Genomic DNA, 16,354 nt, shown 5'->3' with positions numbered 1-16,354 from the left:
ATTTTAAACTCACCCGAGGGAAGTTGTGTTGGACGTATTTCATTTCCAAATTAATCATAAAGGTGAAACAATATTAAATTATACTCAAAGATGGAACATAAATTGTAGTTCAATGTGACTTTTAAAATTAATTAGTCACATTTTTTAATTAAATTGGAAACATTTATATTTTCTACACAAAGCACATTAATATTAGTATATTAGTAACACTACTATTATTAATATTTCTTTATCCTGCACCTTTTGTCTCCATGAATAACTTTTTAAATTATACAAACGAACACGTTAAACAATAAAGATTTTATGAAAAGATGTAAAAACTCAGCGGTCACATGGTTTCCTTACGCTTCCTGTTGAACCTCTTTCTGCTGCCCCTGATGTAAACGACACTACTGGAGAATGCTAATAAAGTTACATTCAAATGGACATCTGGAATCCGTTTGCCCCCCCCCCACCCCCAAGTATTTTAAACGCCTTGAAGTCAGTTTAACGTTTCGTTTAGAACTCGCTCCACTTTCTGTCAGACAGCTGTGATCCACCACACACACACACACACACACACACACACACACACACACACACACACACTTAGTGATGCTTTAATGTTGCAGCTGGTAAAGCCGCTGTAGCCGTTTCCAGTCTTTATGCTAAGCTAGCTGTTTCCCCTTGTTTCCAGTCTTTATGCTAAGCTAGCTGTTTCCCCTTGTTTCCAGTCCTTATGCTAAGCTAGCTGTTTCCCCTTGTTTCCAGTCTTTATGCTAAGCTAGGCTAACCAGCTGCTGGACAGAGCGGTATCAATGTGAGCGCTTGACTCTCGGAGAGAAACAGAAGAAGAGGATTTGTCTGAATATCAAACGGTTTCTCAACACGGAGGAAAGAATAAAGTGATTCAAAGGAATCTTTTAATTTATTTTCAGATTTGACTTGAAAGACCAAACTTTTCTGGAGATGATGTCACAACAAAGAAGCAGAAGTGAAATGAGAAACAAAAGAACGTCCGCGCGTCCCTCCTCAAGGCCTCCAGCCGCGGGTTGGACTGTGTGTGCGTTTTAAATAAAGTTTCATCTCCTGCTGCAGCTCCCAGTGTGTGTGTGTGTGTGTGTCCGTGTGTGTGATGGACAACGTGGAGGTCAAAGGTCACAAGGGTCCATGGTGGCGGTCTGATGTCACTGGTTACCGTAGAAACACCATGGTGAGAAGACCTAGACAGACAGATACTTTATTTATCCCGAGGGAAATTCAGGAGACAGACAGCCATAGTAACAGGTGTGTGTGTGTGTGTGTGTGTGTGTGTGTGTGTGTGTGTGTGTACCCAGTGTGTAGGCGCAGACCAGCTTCTGATTGGTGGAGACGTGCAGGCAGCGTGGAACCACAGAGCCGCTGTCAGTGTGGAGGGGGAGCATCAACACTGCGACACACAGCACCGCCAGCACCGCACACACCACCCACTGAGACACACTGCGCACAGCTGCAAACACAGACGCACACAATCAACTACAGGTCCCAGAATGCATTGCTGCGTGTCTCCTGACCTGTGAGGTCTCACCTGTGCAGGTCGGCAGGTGTGTGTGCACCAGCAGAGGAGACAGCGCCCTCTGCTGGCCTTCTGCTCCCCTCCTCTTCCTCTCCTCCCCCCCTCCCCCCTCCTCCTCCCTTCCCCCCTCCTCCTCGCCCCCCCTCAGCTCGGCCCAGATTTCCCGTCCTCCCGCCCGACCTCCTCCTCGCACCTCCAGGCGGAACCGGTCTCTGCGGCCGCGGTGGCGGGGGGCGACGTCCAGGTGACGCACCACCCTGACAGGAAGTAGATGCAGGATGAGGAGCAGCATGTCTGCTGTACGTTAAACAGAACAAAGTGTTTGTACTTACAGGTCCACGCAGGACTTAGCTCGGACGCTGCCCTCTGCCTCCACCACCCTGTAGAGGGAGGGGGCCGTGCACATCACTGCAGACAGACAGGCAGACAGACAGACAGACAGACAGGCAGACAGGCAGACAGACAGACAGACAGGGCTTTAAATATAGAATATATCTCTAAATGCTGAAATTAATTATTAAATGTGTAACGTACTGCTGAACATAACCAGGCAGACAGACAGACAGGCGGACAGACAGACAGACAGGCAGGCAGGCGGACAGAGACACAGGCAGACAGACAGGCAGGCGGACAGACACACAGACGGACAGACACACAGGCGGACAGAGACACAGGCAGACAGACAGACAGGCAGGCGAACAGACAGACAGACAGACAGGCGGACAGACAGACAGGCAGGCAGGCGGACAGAGACACAGGCAGACAGACAGGCAGGCGGACAGAGACACAGGCAGACAGACAGGCAGACAGACACACAGGCAGACAGACAGACAGGCGGACAGAGACACAGGCAGACAGACAGACAGACAGGCAGGCAGGCGGACAGAGACACAGGCGGACAGACAGACAGGCGGACAGACAGACAGACAGGCGGACAGAGACACAGGCAGACAGACACACAGGCAGGCGGACAGACACACAGGCGGACAGACACACAGGCGGACAGAGACACAGGCAGACAGACAGACAGGCAGGCGGACAGAGACACAGGCAGACACACAGGCAGACAGACAGACAGGTACTGACTCTTGAAGCAGAGGCTGAAGCTGTAGGGGTTGTACAGAGTCAGCACTCTCCTGTGGGAGCTCCTCTGCTCGCAGTAAAACAGCAGCTCAGACGGGAACAGGAAGACAGGCAGCGGAGACACGTCGCCCGTCTCACCTCCCGCCCGTCTCACCACCTCCTGCCCCCGGTCCTCTCTCCCCCCCCCCTGCTCCGCCCCGCCCTGTCCTTCACGGCTGTCCTTTCTCCTCATTGGTCCGCCCTGTGTGGTGTCCCACGCGCAGCCATGAGCCGAGCGCTGTCATTGGACGCTTGGCCGTGTGATGTCACAGCATCGCCACCTGCTGCAGAAAGAAAAACATTAATATATTAATAATACAAAACATTAATATATTAATACAAAACATTAATATATTAATAATACAAAACATTAATATATTAATACAAAACATTAATATATTAATACAAAACATTAATATATTAATAATACAAAACATTAATACAAAACATTAATATATTAATACAAAACAATATATTAATAATACAAAACATTAATATATTAATAATACAAAACATTAATATATTAATACAAAACATTAATATATTAATACAAAACATTAATATATTAATAATACAAAACATTAATACAAAATATTAATATATTAATAATACAAAACATTAATATATTAATAATACAAAACATTAATATATTAATAATACAAAACATTAAAATATTAATACAAAATATTAATATATTAATAATACAAAACAATATAATACAATACAATATAATACAAAAAACTAATCAGCTGTTTTAAGCTAATCATCCTTAAAACAGAAATGTTATTGTTATTATTATTATTATTATTATTATTATTATTATAAGTGCAATAACAGTAATACCAATAATAAATGGAATAATATATGTTTAGAATTATAATACGTGGAATAATATATAATTTTAAGTAATAATGGTAACTAATAACTGATCAATTGAACAATAATAACGTTTTTTAGAAATGATAATGACAACTAATAAGAATAAGAATTACATTAAGGAGAATAATATTATAGTTTTTTATAATAAGAATGATAAAGATAATAAGTGGAGCACAGTCTGTATGTGTTTCAACGTGCTGCGTGATATTTAATAATATTATTATCTGTTATAACAGGTTATTTGAGATTAAATGTTATAACCCTTGTTTTAAAGAGCGGCGCGCGCTCACTTGTTATTTAGCTCGCTGAAGCTAGCTGACGCTAGCTCGTCCGTCACACACCAACCCGTCAAAGCACCGGCAGAATAACAGACACATGACGGAACAGAAATCACCATCAGCTGCTGGACACGTCCAGAAGCTGATAAAGTGTCAGTGAAGACGAGCAGAGCGGACTTTATTCTGCACAATCACGCGTTTCTGTCCGCACTCACCTCCGGCTCAACACACTTCCTCAGCCAGCTGTTGCTTCCCACAGGTCCCGCCCTCTGTCGAGCTGTCAACCAATGAGCGTGAAGGCATTCTATTGGAAGTCAGGCACGTCATTCACTTCTGTATTTACGTTGGAGTGACTTGTGAATGAGCATTTTATATAAATAGTTAATTCAACTTAATTAGATAATTGAATAAATCAATAATTTAGTATTCATTTTTAACTATTTATCTTCGTACTAATCCACAATATTGTTCACAATGTATAATTATGAATAAATTAATAAATAGTTAATTAAACGTCATTAGATATTTAAATTGATGTATTATTAAATAATAATTTTAAATATTAAAAGCATTAGCACTCATATGATTTATTAATATATAATTCTAAAGAAAAATGTAATAAAAATTAATTACATTAATTAAATAATGTATGATATCATTCAATATGAATGGATTTCTTTAGATCGTGGCATCATGTGCATCTTTTTGAGACTTCTGAGCCAACTTCACATTGACAGACAGGGCTGGCAGTGATCATGCCTGATGTGTCGAGTGAAATTGAACCCAATTATCAATTCAATTTGGTTGATTTAGTAACTAAAGAGAATTACTTGTTCACACAGGAAGGGTTGGATCGCTTTGTTCCTTCAGTAAATGAAATCATCATTTAAAATCTGCATTTTGTATTTACTCTGGTTATCTTTGTCTAATATTAAAATAAGTTCGATGATCTGAAACATTTAAGTGTGATAAATATGTAAAAATAGAAGAAATCGGGAAGGGGGCAAATACTTGTTCACACCTTACATACTTTCTCTTTTTTCCAACACAACATCATTTCTGTCAAATGTTGTATTTGTACTATGTTGTTTATCCTGAACACACGACATCTATTGCACGTCTGTCCGTCCTGGGAGAGGGATCCCTCCTCAGTCTCTCCCTGAGGTTTCTAACATTTTTCCCCCTTTAATTTTGGGGTTTCTTTTAGGAAGTTTTTCCTTGTGCGATGCGAGGGTCTAAGGACAGAGGGTCTAAGGACAGAGGGTCTAAGGACAGAGGGTCTAAGGACAGAGGTTCTAAGGACAGAGGGTGTAAGGTCAGAGGGTCTAAGGACAGAGGGTGTAAGGTCAGAGGGTCTAAGGACAGAGGGTGTAAGGACAGAAGGTCTAAGGACAGAGGGTGTAACGACAGAGGGTCTAAGGACAGAGGTTGTAAGGTCAGAGGGTGTAAGGACAGAGGGTGTAAGGACAGAGGGTGTAAGGACAGAGGGTGTAAGGTCAGAGGGTGTAAGGACAGAGGGTGTAAGGTCAGAGGGTGTAAGGACAGAGGGTCTAAGGACAGAGGGTCTAAGGACAGAGGGTGTAAGGACAGAGGGTGTAAGGTCAGAGGGTGTAAGGTCAGAGGGTGTAAGGACAGAGGGTGTAAGGACAGAGGGTGTAAGGTCAGAGGGTGTAAGGACAGAGGGTGTAAGGTCAGAGGGTGTAAGGACAGAGGTTGTAAGGACAGAGGTTGTAAGGTCAGAGGGTCTAAGGTCAGAGGGTCTAGGACAGAGGGTCTAAGGTCAGAGGGTGTAAGGTCAGAGGGTGTAAGGACAGAGGGTGTAAGGTCAGAGGGTGTAAGGACAGAGGTTGTAAGGACAGAGGTTGTAAGGTCAGAGGGTCTAAGGACAGAGGGTCTAAGGACAGAGGGTGTAAGGACAGAGGGTGTAAGGACAGAGGGTCTAAGGACAGAGGGTGTCGTATCCTGTACAGTCTGTAAACACTGAGGCTATATAAATACATTTGATTTGATCTCTGTATATTGTTTTTTTCTTCTTCTGTTTTTATTTTTTAAGGCTTAAATGTGTTAAGTGTGATCATAGAATGTCGCTAATATTATAATAATGCAGATGACGATTTGGATCAAATCATTATAATATTGTATTATTAATAATAATAATAATAATAATAATAATAATAATAATAATAATAATAATAATAATAATAATAATCCCTTATAAATTATATTTATAAAGTATTTATGTAAACAGAAATATCAATCTAAAACATTTTATATGTGAGATGTTCCAAAATAAATAGTACAAAAACTACAATTAACGCCAGCATCAGTTTCCAATCTTTAATTGTTCTATATTTATATAAACTCTTCGTTATACTAAATGCGTTACAGGTGACATTTACCATAGTCCTCAGATTAACGAGCTGTAGCTGGAACCCTGAAGGCAACAAAACAATCGTCGCTGTTCGCTGATTGGTCCGCTGGCTCTTCGTGTCACCGGACGTACAGCACCAGAGAGTCACCTTGCCCCGGCTGCTGCAGCTGCTGAACCGGTCCAGAGCCACACAAGCAGGCAGGCAGCGGACATCTGACCGGAGAACCTCGAGCACTGACCGACCGAGGGGACAACATGGCGGAGGCAAAGCCCAAGACATCTCCGAAGGCCGTTAAGTTCCTGTTCGGAGGCTTGGCTGGGTAGGTGCTGCTGCTAGCTCACATGCTAATGTCAGTTAGCAGTCAGGGGAAGCTAACAGGAGGGTTATTTAAATTAAACTAAAACATTAGTTTCTGGCTTCTGACAAAGCTATCGAATGTAGCGGTGCTGTGTGCTAGCTACTGATGCTAATGTCAGTTAGCTGTCAGGTGCTAACAGGAGAGCTAGCACAACCTCCTGGTCAAATGAATGAGTGATTCTCACAACTAGCGGCTGTAATGGTGCTGTGTGTGCTCGTGAGCTCGTGAAGCTGGTCATGGTTGGCATGCAGCTCAGGGCCGGTGTTATGTCAAAGTCTGCCCCCCATCGACCCCCCCCCCCCCTGATGGTAGCATAATCATAACCGGTTATTTTAGACCCCGAACTATAACTCAAAGTTAACTTTAATTAACCATAATGAATGAATACTAAAGCAAAGTAAAGTACCTTTCCAATGTGCAGTTCAGGACCCTCTGCCCTCATTAGCATCTGGGCTAACTCACAGCCAGGCTGGGGGCTGTGTTCAGGTGTCTGTGAGGGAGGTGTCACTGCCATTAAACATGAAGCTGCACTTACATTCATTCATTTAGTTGAGAGTAAAATAAAAACATTTCAGTATTTTAGATGATGTCACATTTAGCTCTAGATAAGTGGAATAACAATGTTTAATTATAATAATAATAATAAGTGGAATAACATAGTTTTAAGAAATAATAACAATACAAATAATAAATATAATAAGTTGAACTATAATATAGTTTTTTTAATAATAAGAAACAATAAACCTGGAAGCAGCCGATATAATGCTTTGACTTTATTGCAAAAAGTGCATCGAAAGCTCGGCTGGGAGCCCCCCTGAAATTATAATCACATATAACACTGCTTATAATGTCATACCTGCATAAGAATAGATCTTTCTTCTACAGTGTTTAATAACATTATTAAGTAATGTGTATGTGTTCCCGGGAGGAGGCGGGGCTTCCCTCCCTGCAGAGACCAACAGTAACCTGCTGCTCTGTACACATGTTGTGTTCGTCCCAGGTACAACGTGGGGTCTTCACCGAGCTGTGTTCACTGTCAGCGGAATGAACCCAAACTTACATTTTATATTATATATTTAATCACATTAAGCGTATGTTTAAACAGAAAAGCAGTCAACACACAGATCAAACACACGTTCACGTTTAAAATAATGGATTAACACAGGAGAATAAATAATCTCACGACTTCAGCCCAGTAATTGTGTCCGTAAATCCTGTCAATAAATAAACCAGTTGCTCGACTTATTTTGTCCCAGTCTGTGGAGTGTTGCATTGTGGGTCATGTCTTGCAGTGGACACTGATCCGTCTCCTGTCAGCCGTGTGTCCTTTAAATGTCACGACCCTCCTGCAAACTTTCAAACCTCCAGGAGCGCGAGCGGCAGCTGCCGGTGTCACGCTCACAAACACAGCGTGTTTAATATCTTCAGTATCAAACTGTAGTCCAGAGTAATAATAACTAATAACTGCAGAGCGTTGGGATCCTTAAAATGTCCTAAATTTAGTTATTATAATATATAAGACATTTTAGTTTATCACCAGAATCTTCTTAATTCAGTGAACTCACGATGACGCAGCTGTTTCTGCTGATGAAGCGTCACTGAACACAAATAAGCTAACGCTAGCTGCTAGCTGTTACATTATGATGCGTTCAAGCTCTATTCAGTAAAAATGAGTACTGGTTGAAGGTCAATTCTAACATTATCATGATGTGTTCAATGTAATCTGGTCAAATGTAGCTTTTGGTGAGAAACGTGAATAAATCCAGTTGTTTGAATATGTTTTCACATTAATATAAAATAGATATTAATTTTTATCCAACAAAAGAAAACTTTATAATTCACTTTTTCAATTTCAGTAAAAGTCAAAAACATGTTTTGCCAAAGTTATTGTTTCCTATTAGAGGGTATTAAAAATATATTAAAAGTGATTTAAAGGGCGTCCCGGTAGCTCAACCGGTAGCACAGGCGTCCCATATACAAAGGCTGAGTCCTCGCCACAGAGGCCACTGGTTCAAGTCCGACCTGCGGCTATTTGCTGTGTGTCGTTCCCCTTCTCTCTCCCCCCCTTTCACAATCTGCACTTCACTATTATAAAGGCATGAAAAGTCCAAAAATATAACTTAAAAAAATTAAGTGATTTTATAAATGTGCCGTTTCCCTTAAAGGAATGTTTTTATCTCAGTAAATATTCTGCTTCAATACATAACTACAGAAAGTTCTTTTACATTCGTTAAAGAAAAGAGAATTTATACAGAACACTAATTCATTTAATCCCATGAATCACTTTGTTCAAATTGAGGATTTAATTTGAAGATTTATATCTGGTTTGACAGACATTAAAAACTTTATTTAAAAACCTCAATAGGACAAAAGGAAAGACAGTAATTACAGCATTAATAACTTTAACCTGCGTTTGTCTTCAGAGGACAAACGACCAGCAGCAGGCTGAACTCTGAGACCACTGTCACTGAACGCACAACTGAACCTGTCTGTCTGCACCTGTCTCTCTCTCTGCAGGATGGGGGCGACAGTGTTCGTGCAGCCCCTGGACCTGGTGAAGAACCGGATGCAGCTGAGCGGACAGGGCACGAAGGCTCGAGAGTACAAAACCAGTTTCCACGCGCTGGTGTCCATCCTGAGGAACGAGGGAGTGGGAGGCATCTACACCGGGTACCTGAGTCCTAAAGATACATCTTTACTAACTATATGTTATTATCTACACCGGGTACCTGAGTCCTAAAGATACATCTTTACTAACTATATGTTTATTATCTACACCTGGTACCTGAGTCCTAAAGATACATCTTTACTAACTATATGTTATTATCTACACCTGGTACCTGAGTCCTAAAGATACATCTTTACTAACTATATGTTATTATCTACACCTGGTACCTGAGTCCTAAAGATACATCTTTACTAACTATATGTTTATTATCAACACCTGGTACCTGAGTCCTAAAGATACATCTTTACTAACTATATGTTTATTATCTACACCTGGTACCTGAGTCCTAAAGATACATCTTTACTAACTATATGTTTATTATCTACACCTGGTACCTGAGTCCTAAAGATACATCTTTACTAACTATATGTTATTATCTACACCTGGTACCTGAGTCCTAAAGATACATCTTTACTAACTATATGTTATTATCTACACCTGGTACCTGAGTCCTAAAGATACATCTTTACTAACTATATGTTTATTATCTACACCTGGTACCTGAGTCCTAAAGATACATCTTTACTAACTATATGTTATTATCTACACCTGGTACCTGAGTCCTAAAGATACATCTTTACTAACTATATGTTATTATCTACACCTGGTACCTGAGTCCTAAAGATACACCTTTACTAACTATATGTTATTATTTACACCTGGTACCTGAGTCCTAAAAATACATCTTTACTAACGATATGTTTATTATCTACACCTGGTACCTGAGTCCTAAAGATACATCTTTACTAACTGTATGTTTATTATCTACACCTGGTACCTGAGTCCTAAAGATACATCTTTACTAACTATATGTTATTATCTACACCTGGTACCTGAGTCCTAAAGATACACCTTTACTAACGATATGTTATTATCTACACCTGGTACCTGAGTCCTAAAGATACACCTTTACTAACGATATGTTATTATCTACACCTGGTACCTGAGTCCTAAAGATGCATCTTTACTAACTATATGTTATTATCTACACCTGGTACCTGAGTCCTAAAGATACATCTTTACTAACTATATGTTTATTATCTACACCTGGTACCTGAGTCCTAAAGATACACCTTTACTAACTATATGTTATTATCTACACCTGGTACCTGAGTCCTAAAGATACATCTTTACTAACTATATGTTTATTATCTACACCTGGTACCTGAGTCCTAAAGATACATCTTTACTAACTATATGTTATTATCTACACCTGGTACCTGAGTCCTAAAGATACACCTTTACTAACTATATGTTATTATCTACACCTGGTACCTGAGTCCTAAAGATACATCTTTACTAACTATATGTTTATTATCTACACCTGGTACCTGAGTCCTAAAGATACATCTTTACTAACTATATGTTATTATCTACACCTGGTACCTGAGTCCTAAAGATACACCTTTACTAACTATATGTTATTATCTACACCTGGTACCTGAGTCCTAAAGATACACCTTTACTAACTATATGTTTATTATCATCACCTGGTACCTGAGTCCTAAAGATACACCTTTACTAACTATATGTTTATTATCATCACCTGGTACCTGAGTCCTAAAGATACATCTTTACTAACTATATGTTTATTATCTACACCTGGTACCTGAGTCCTAAAGATACACCTTTACTAACTATATGTTATTATCTTCACCTGGTACCTGAGTCCTAAAGATACATCTTTACTAACTATATGTTTATTATCATCACCTGGTACCTGAGTCCTAAAGATACATCTTTACTAACTATATGTTATTATCTACACCTGGTACCTGAGTCCTAAAGATACACCTTTACTAACTATATGTTATTATCTACACCTGGTACCTGAGTCCTAAAGATACATCTTTACTAACTATATGTTATTATCTTCACCTGGTACCTGAGTCCTAAAGATACACCTTTACTAACTATATGTTATTATCATCACCTGGTACCTGAGTCCTAAAGATACATCTTTACTAACTATATGTTATTATCTACACCTGGTACCTGAGTCCTAAAGATGCATCTTTACTAACTATATGTTATTATCTACACCTGGTACCTGAGTCCTAAAGATACACCTTTACTAACTATATGTTATTATCTTCACCTGGTACCTGAGTCCTAAAGATACACCTTTACTAACTATATGTTATTATCTACACCTGGTACCTGAGTCCTAAAGATACACCTTTACTAACTATATGTTATTATCTTCACCTGGTACCTGAGTCCTAAAGATGCATCTTTACTAACTATATGTTTATTATCTTCACCTGGTACCTGAGTCCTAAAGATGCATCTTTACTAACTATATGTTTATTATCTACACCTGGTACCTGAGTCCTAAAGATGCATCTTTACTAACTATACAGACTAATTTAATTCGTTAAAAATAAAAACTAATATTTATTTATTTAAATAATTATTCATTTAAGATAAAGACATGAAATGTGTTTTCTATGCGTCAGGCTATCGGCAGGTTTGTTGCGTCAGGCGACCTACACGACGACTCGTCTGGGAATCTACACCATCCTGTTCGAGAAGATGACTGACGCTGACGGACGGCCACCAAACTTCCTCTTCAAGGTACTGGAGGGTTTACTTCCTGTTCTCAGGGCTCGGACTCCCTCTGACCCCCCAGTAACGCAGTGTTCCCCCTGTAGGCTCTGATCGGGATGACAGCCGGAGCTACGGGAGCGTTTGTCGGGACGCCGGCGGAGGTCGCTCTGATCAGGATGACTGCTGATGGACGGTGAGATACGATGAATTTCATCTTTAAATAATGCTCTTCTGTTGACTGCAGAGAAGATGTAGCTGCATGCACGTACGTGGTCGCAGATATTGCAAATTGCTTATTTCTTTTGTCAGAATGACGAACATCATGACACCCTTCAGCTTCTTAAGATTTTTATTTTAGATTAGGATTCAATTCTGCATTGTAGAAGAGGAGGCATGGAGAGTTTTCAATACGCGTTTGAAGCTCAATGCTTTGTGTAAAGACGTTAATATTTGGGATGTCAGGACTAACTACGGCCTGTAGGGGGCGCTGCAGGACGTGCTGCAGGACGTCCTCTGTATTCAGTGTGCAGTGCAGTGTGTGGCCTGTAGGGGCGCTGCAGGGTGTCCTTTGTATTCAGTGTGTAGTGCACAGAGTGGCCTGTAGGAGGCGCTGCAAGACGTCCTCTGTATTCAGTGTACAGTGCACCGTGTGGCCTGTAGGGGCGCTGCAGGATGTCCTCTGTATTCAGTGTGCAGTGTGGCCTGTAGGGGCGCTGCAGGATGTCCTCTGTATTCAGTGTGCAGTGTGTGGCCTGTAGGGGGCGCTGCAGGACGTCCTCTGTATTGAGTGTGCAGTGTGTGGCCTGTAGGGGGCGCTGCAGGACGTCCTCTGTATTCAGTGTGTAGTGCACAGAGTGGCCTGTAGGAGGCGCTGCAGGACATCCTCTGTATTGAGTGTGCAGTGTGTGGCCTGTAGGGGGCGCTGCAGGATGTCCTCTGTATTCAGTGTGTAGTGCACAGAGTGGCCTGTAGGAGGCGCTGCAAGACGTCCTCTGTATTCAGTGTGCAGTGCACCGTGTGGCCTGTAGGGGCGCTGCAGGATGTCCTCTGTATTGAGTGTGCAGTGCACCGTGTGGCCTGTAGGGGCGCTGCAGGACGTCCTCTGTATTCAGTGTGTAGTGCACAGAGTGGCCTGTAGGAGGCGCTGCAGGACATCCTCTGTATTGAGTGTGCAGTGTGTGGCCTGTAGGGGGCGCTGCAGGATGTCCTCTGTATTCAGTGTGTAGTGCACAGAGTGGCCTGTAGGAGGCGCTGCAAGACGTCCTCTGTATTCAGTGTGCAGTGCAGTGTGTGGCCTGTAGGGGCGCTGCAGGACGTCCTCTGTATTGAGTGTGCAGTGCAGTGTGTGGCCTGTAGGGGCGCTGCAGGACGTCCTCTGTATTGAGTGTGCAGTGCACCGTGTGGCCTGTAGGGGCGCTGCAGGACGTCCTCTGTATTGAGTGTGCAGTGCACCGTGTGGCCTGTAGGGGCGCTGCAGGACGTCCTCTGTATTGAGTGTGCAGTGCACCGTGTGGCCTGTAGGGGCGCTGCAGGACTCTGATGGTGGTTGATGTGTTTCTCTCAGGCTCCCTGCAGACCAGATGAGAGGCTACACTAATGTCTTCAACGCTTTGGCTCGGATAACCAGAGAAGAAGGTCTCAGCACACTGTGGAGGGTGAGCAGGCTCCCTCCCCCGCTGACTTTGTTTACCTGTTAACCTGTTCACCTTATCTCCTAACATAAAGTGTTTACTGATAGGTGTGTGTGTGTGTGTGTGTGTGTGTGTGTGTGTGTAGGGGTGTGTTCCGACCATGGCTCGGGCGGTGGTGGTGAACGCAGCTCAGCTCGCCTCCTACTCTCAGACCAAACAGGCGCTGCTGGACTCAGGTACACACTGAATACACATTAAATACACATTAAATACACTGAATACACACTGAATACACATTAAATACACATTAAATACACATTAAATACACTGAATACACACTGAATACACATTAAATACACATTAAATACACTGAATACACATTAAATACACTGAATACACATTAAATACACACTGAATACACACTGAATACACATTAAATACACATTAAATACACATTAAATACACTGAATACACATTAAATACACATTAAATACACTGAATACACACTGAATACACATTAAATACACATTAAATACACATTAAATACACATTAAATACACTGAATACACACTGAATACACATTAAATACCACTGAATACACATTAAATACACTGAATACACATTAAATACACACTGAATACACATTAAATACACTGATATACACATTAAATACACTGAATACACATTAAATACACTGAATACACATTAATACACATAATACCACTGAATACACATTAAATACACTGAATACACATTAATACACTGAATACACACTGAATACACATAAATACACTGAATACACATTAAATACACTGAATACACATTAAATACACTGAATACACATTAAATACACTGAATACACATTAAATACACACTGAATACACACTGAATACACATTAATACACTGAATACACATTAAATACACTGAATACACTCTGTGTACTTTGTGTTTTCAGGGTATGTCCGGGACGGTATTCTGTGTCACTTCTGTGCCAGTATGATCAGCGGTCTGGTTACCACGGCAGCGTCGATGCCCGTGGACATCGTGAAGACGCGGTGAGAAACTAACGAACATCGTGTATTAAAGTTTCTTCACCGACACGAGTTTAACTTCCACTTTGTCTCTCAGGATCCAGAACATGAGGATGATCGACGGGAAGCCCGAGTACAAGAACGGCCTGGTGAGTCTCAAAACTTTATTTACACAACACAGAGGAGATAAAGTTAAACGGTGACCTTTGACCTCTTTAATAATAACAATTAAAAACCTTCACTCATTTATTTATGGAGCCAAACACGGCCCTGCAGTTAACTTGTGTTAACTAAGGAATGATTTTCTTATAATATTCCAACTTTTTCTTGTAATGTTGCGACATTGTTTGTGAAACTACGACTTTTGTCTCAAAATATTTTTTGATTTTGACGTTCTGCATAATCAATGTGTGTAGCTCAGTACTCTTCTTCTGCAGAATCAATGTGTGTAGCTCAGTACTCTTCTTCTGCAGAATCAATGTGTGTAGCTCAGTACTCTTCTTCTGCAGAATCAATGTGTATAGCTCAGTACTCTTCTTCTGCAGAATCAATGTGTGTAGCTCAGCGCTCTTCTTCTGCATAATAAATGTGTTTTCTGTCTGCTCCATCAGGAGGTGCTGATGCGGGTCGTGAGGAACGAGGGATTCTTCTCGCTGTGGAAAGGTTTCACGCCGTACTACGCTCGGCTCGGCCCCCACACTGTCCTCACCTTCATCTTCCTCGAGCAGATGAACCGCCTGTACAAGACGCACGTCCTCGACCGCTAACACACACACACGTTTCTGACATCACATTTAAAGGGACAGTCCTACATAGAGTGAAGTCCATTCATAATATGTGCGACTGTTTCTCTAACACACACACACACACACACACTGTGTTTTAAGTTCTTTTGTAAAGAAAAGAGTGTGAAATAAATGTAGTTCATCATCTAGTGGTGTTAATAATAAATAATAATGATAAAAAGTCTTATTTGTAATATTATTACAAACGCACAGCATCATGAGATTGCTGGGTAACCATGGTAACAGCCAGATGAGGAAGATGGAGGAATAAACAGTTTGAGCCTCACTTTGATGTTTGTGTCACTTTGTGAGTTTTATTACTTTTATACAATATTTATTCTTGAAAGATTACAACTCATCCAAAGATATCCGTCCACCTCTTATCCGGGTCGGTGAGGGCAGATATCATTTAAATATTTTACATTTGTATATATATTCAAATATTACAACTTTGTTTTCATATTTATTATTTCTGAGCATTTTTACTTTATTCTAGAAAAATTGTTTGTTTCCAAAATATGATTTTTATGGGTTATTATTATTATTATTTAGGGTTAGGGTTCTCTTTTATTGTGAATTTCTCTTGAAATACTACAACTATATTTTCTAAATATTTTCAGAATCATTTTCGTCTTTTCCTTTGAAATGTCGAAGGTTTCACTTTGAATATTCAATATTTTGAAATACAAAAGATTTCTATCCCAAATATTAAATGTTTTCTATAAATATTACAACTTCAACTCAAAATACTGTTTTAAGAAAATATGAAATATAAATGATATATATGAACATATATAACAGAGTTAATGTTGTAATAATGAGCTCATGTTTATTATAATGGGTTAATAATAAACGTGTGCAGCATGTAGTAGCGCTGTGTGTCCTGCAGGGGACCGACACTCAATGAAACAGTAAATAAAGTTTTCTCTTGAATCCTCGTTCATGATTATTAATGGGAAGTTAAGACACACAATAATAGACTATATTATTTTATTAAGTGTTATTGATTTAGTACAACATAACTAAGATTGAAATTCATTAACATGTTTTCAGTAGTTTTTTATTGACAAAACATTTAAAAATAA

The 16,354-nt window shown here is 40.5% G+C and overlaps 2 protein-coding genes across 6 annotated transcripts; one reads left to right on the top strand and one right to left on the bottom strand.

The window, feature by feature from the left end:
- Window positions 1-874: 874 nt before the first annotated feature.
- On the bottom strand, window positions 875-4,112 carry LOC115006069 (motile sperm domain-containing protein 1-like). Of its 5 annotated transcripts, none has more exons than XM_029428101.1 (6): window positions 4,029-4,112; window positions 2,621-2,940; window positions 1,867-1,942; window positions 1,547-1,791; window positions 1,313-1,468; window positions 875-1,202 (listed from the first exon to the last, which is right to left on the bottom strand). In XM_029428101.1, exons 2-6 carry the CDS (start codon window positions 2,847-2,849, stop codon window positions 1,174-1,176), a joined length of 735 nt encoding a protein of 244 aa, XP_029283961.1. In that variant the 5' UTR covers window positions 2,850-2,940; window positions 4,029-4,112; the 3' UTR covers window positions 875-1,173. The 5 variants fall into 5 exon arrangements, with proteins under 5 accessions (XP_029283961.1, XP_029283960.1, XP_029283962.1 ...); XM_029428100.1 differs by having other exon boundaries at window positions 3,930-4,077; XM_029428102.1 differs by lacking the exon at window positions 4,029-4,112 and adding an exon at window positions 3,826-3,967.
- Window positions 4,113-6,288: 2,176 nt separating this feature from the next.
- On the top strand, window positions 6,289-15,561 carry slc25a11 (solute carrier family 25 member 11). Its single transcript, XM_029428098.1, has 9 exons — window positions 6,289-6,504; window positions 9,061-9,213; window positions 11,731-11,848; window positions 11,926-12,014; window positions 13,386-13,476; window positions 13,598-13,688; window positions 14,409-14,508; window positions 14,582-14,633; window positions 15,096-15,561. The coding sequence occupies exons 1-9, from the start codon at window positions 6,440-6,442 to the stop codon at window positions 15,249-15,251; spliced, it is 915 nt and encodes a 304-aa protein (XP_029283958.1). The 5' UTR covers window positions 6,289-6,439; the 3' UTR covers window positions 15,252-15,561.
- The last annotated feature ends 793 nt before the right edge of the window (window positions 15,562-16,354 follow it).

This window comes from Cottoperca gobio, unplaced genomic scaffold, assembly GCF_900634415.1.
Source record: "Cottoperca gobio unplaced genomic scaffold, fCotGob3.1 fCotGob3_458arrow_ctg1, whole genome shotgun sequence".
NCBI classification, from domain to species: domain Eukaryota; kingdom Metazoa; phylum Chordata; class Actinopteri; order Perciformes; family Bovichtidae; genus Cottoperca; species Cottoperca gobio.
This window is presented reverse-complemented; position numbering and strand designations above follow the sequence as displayed.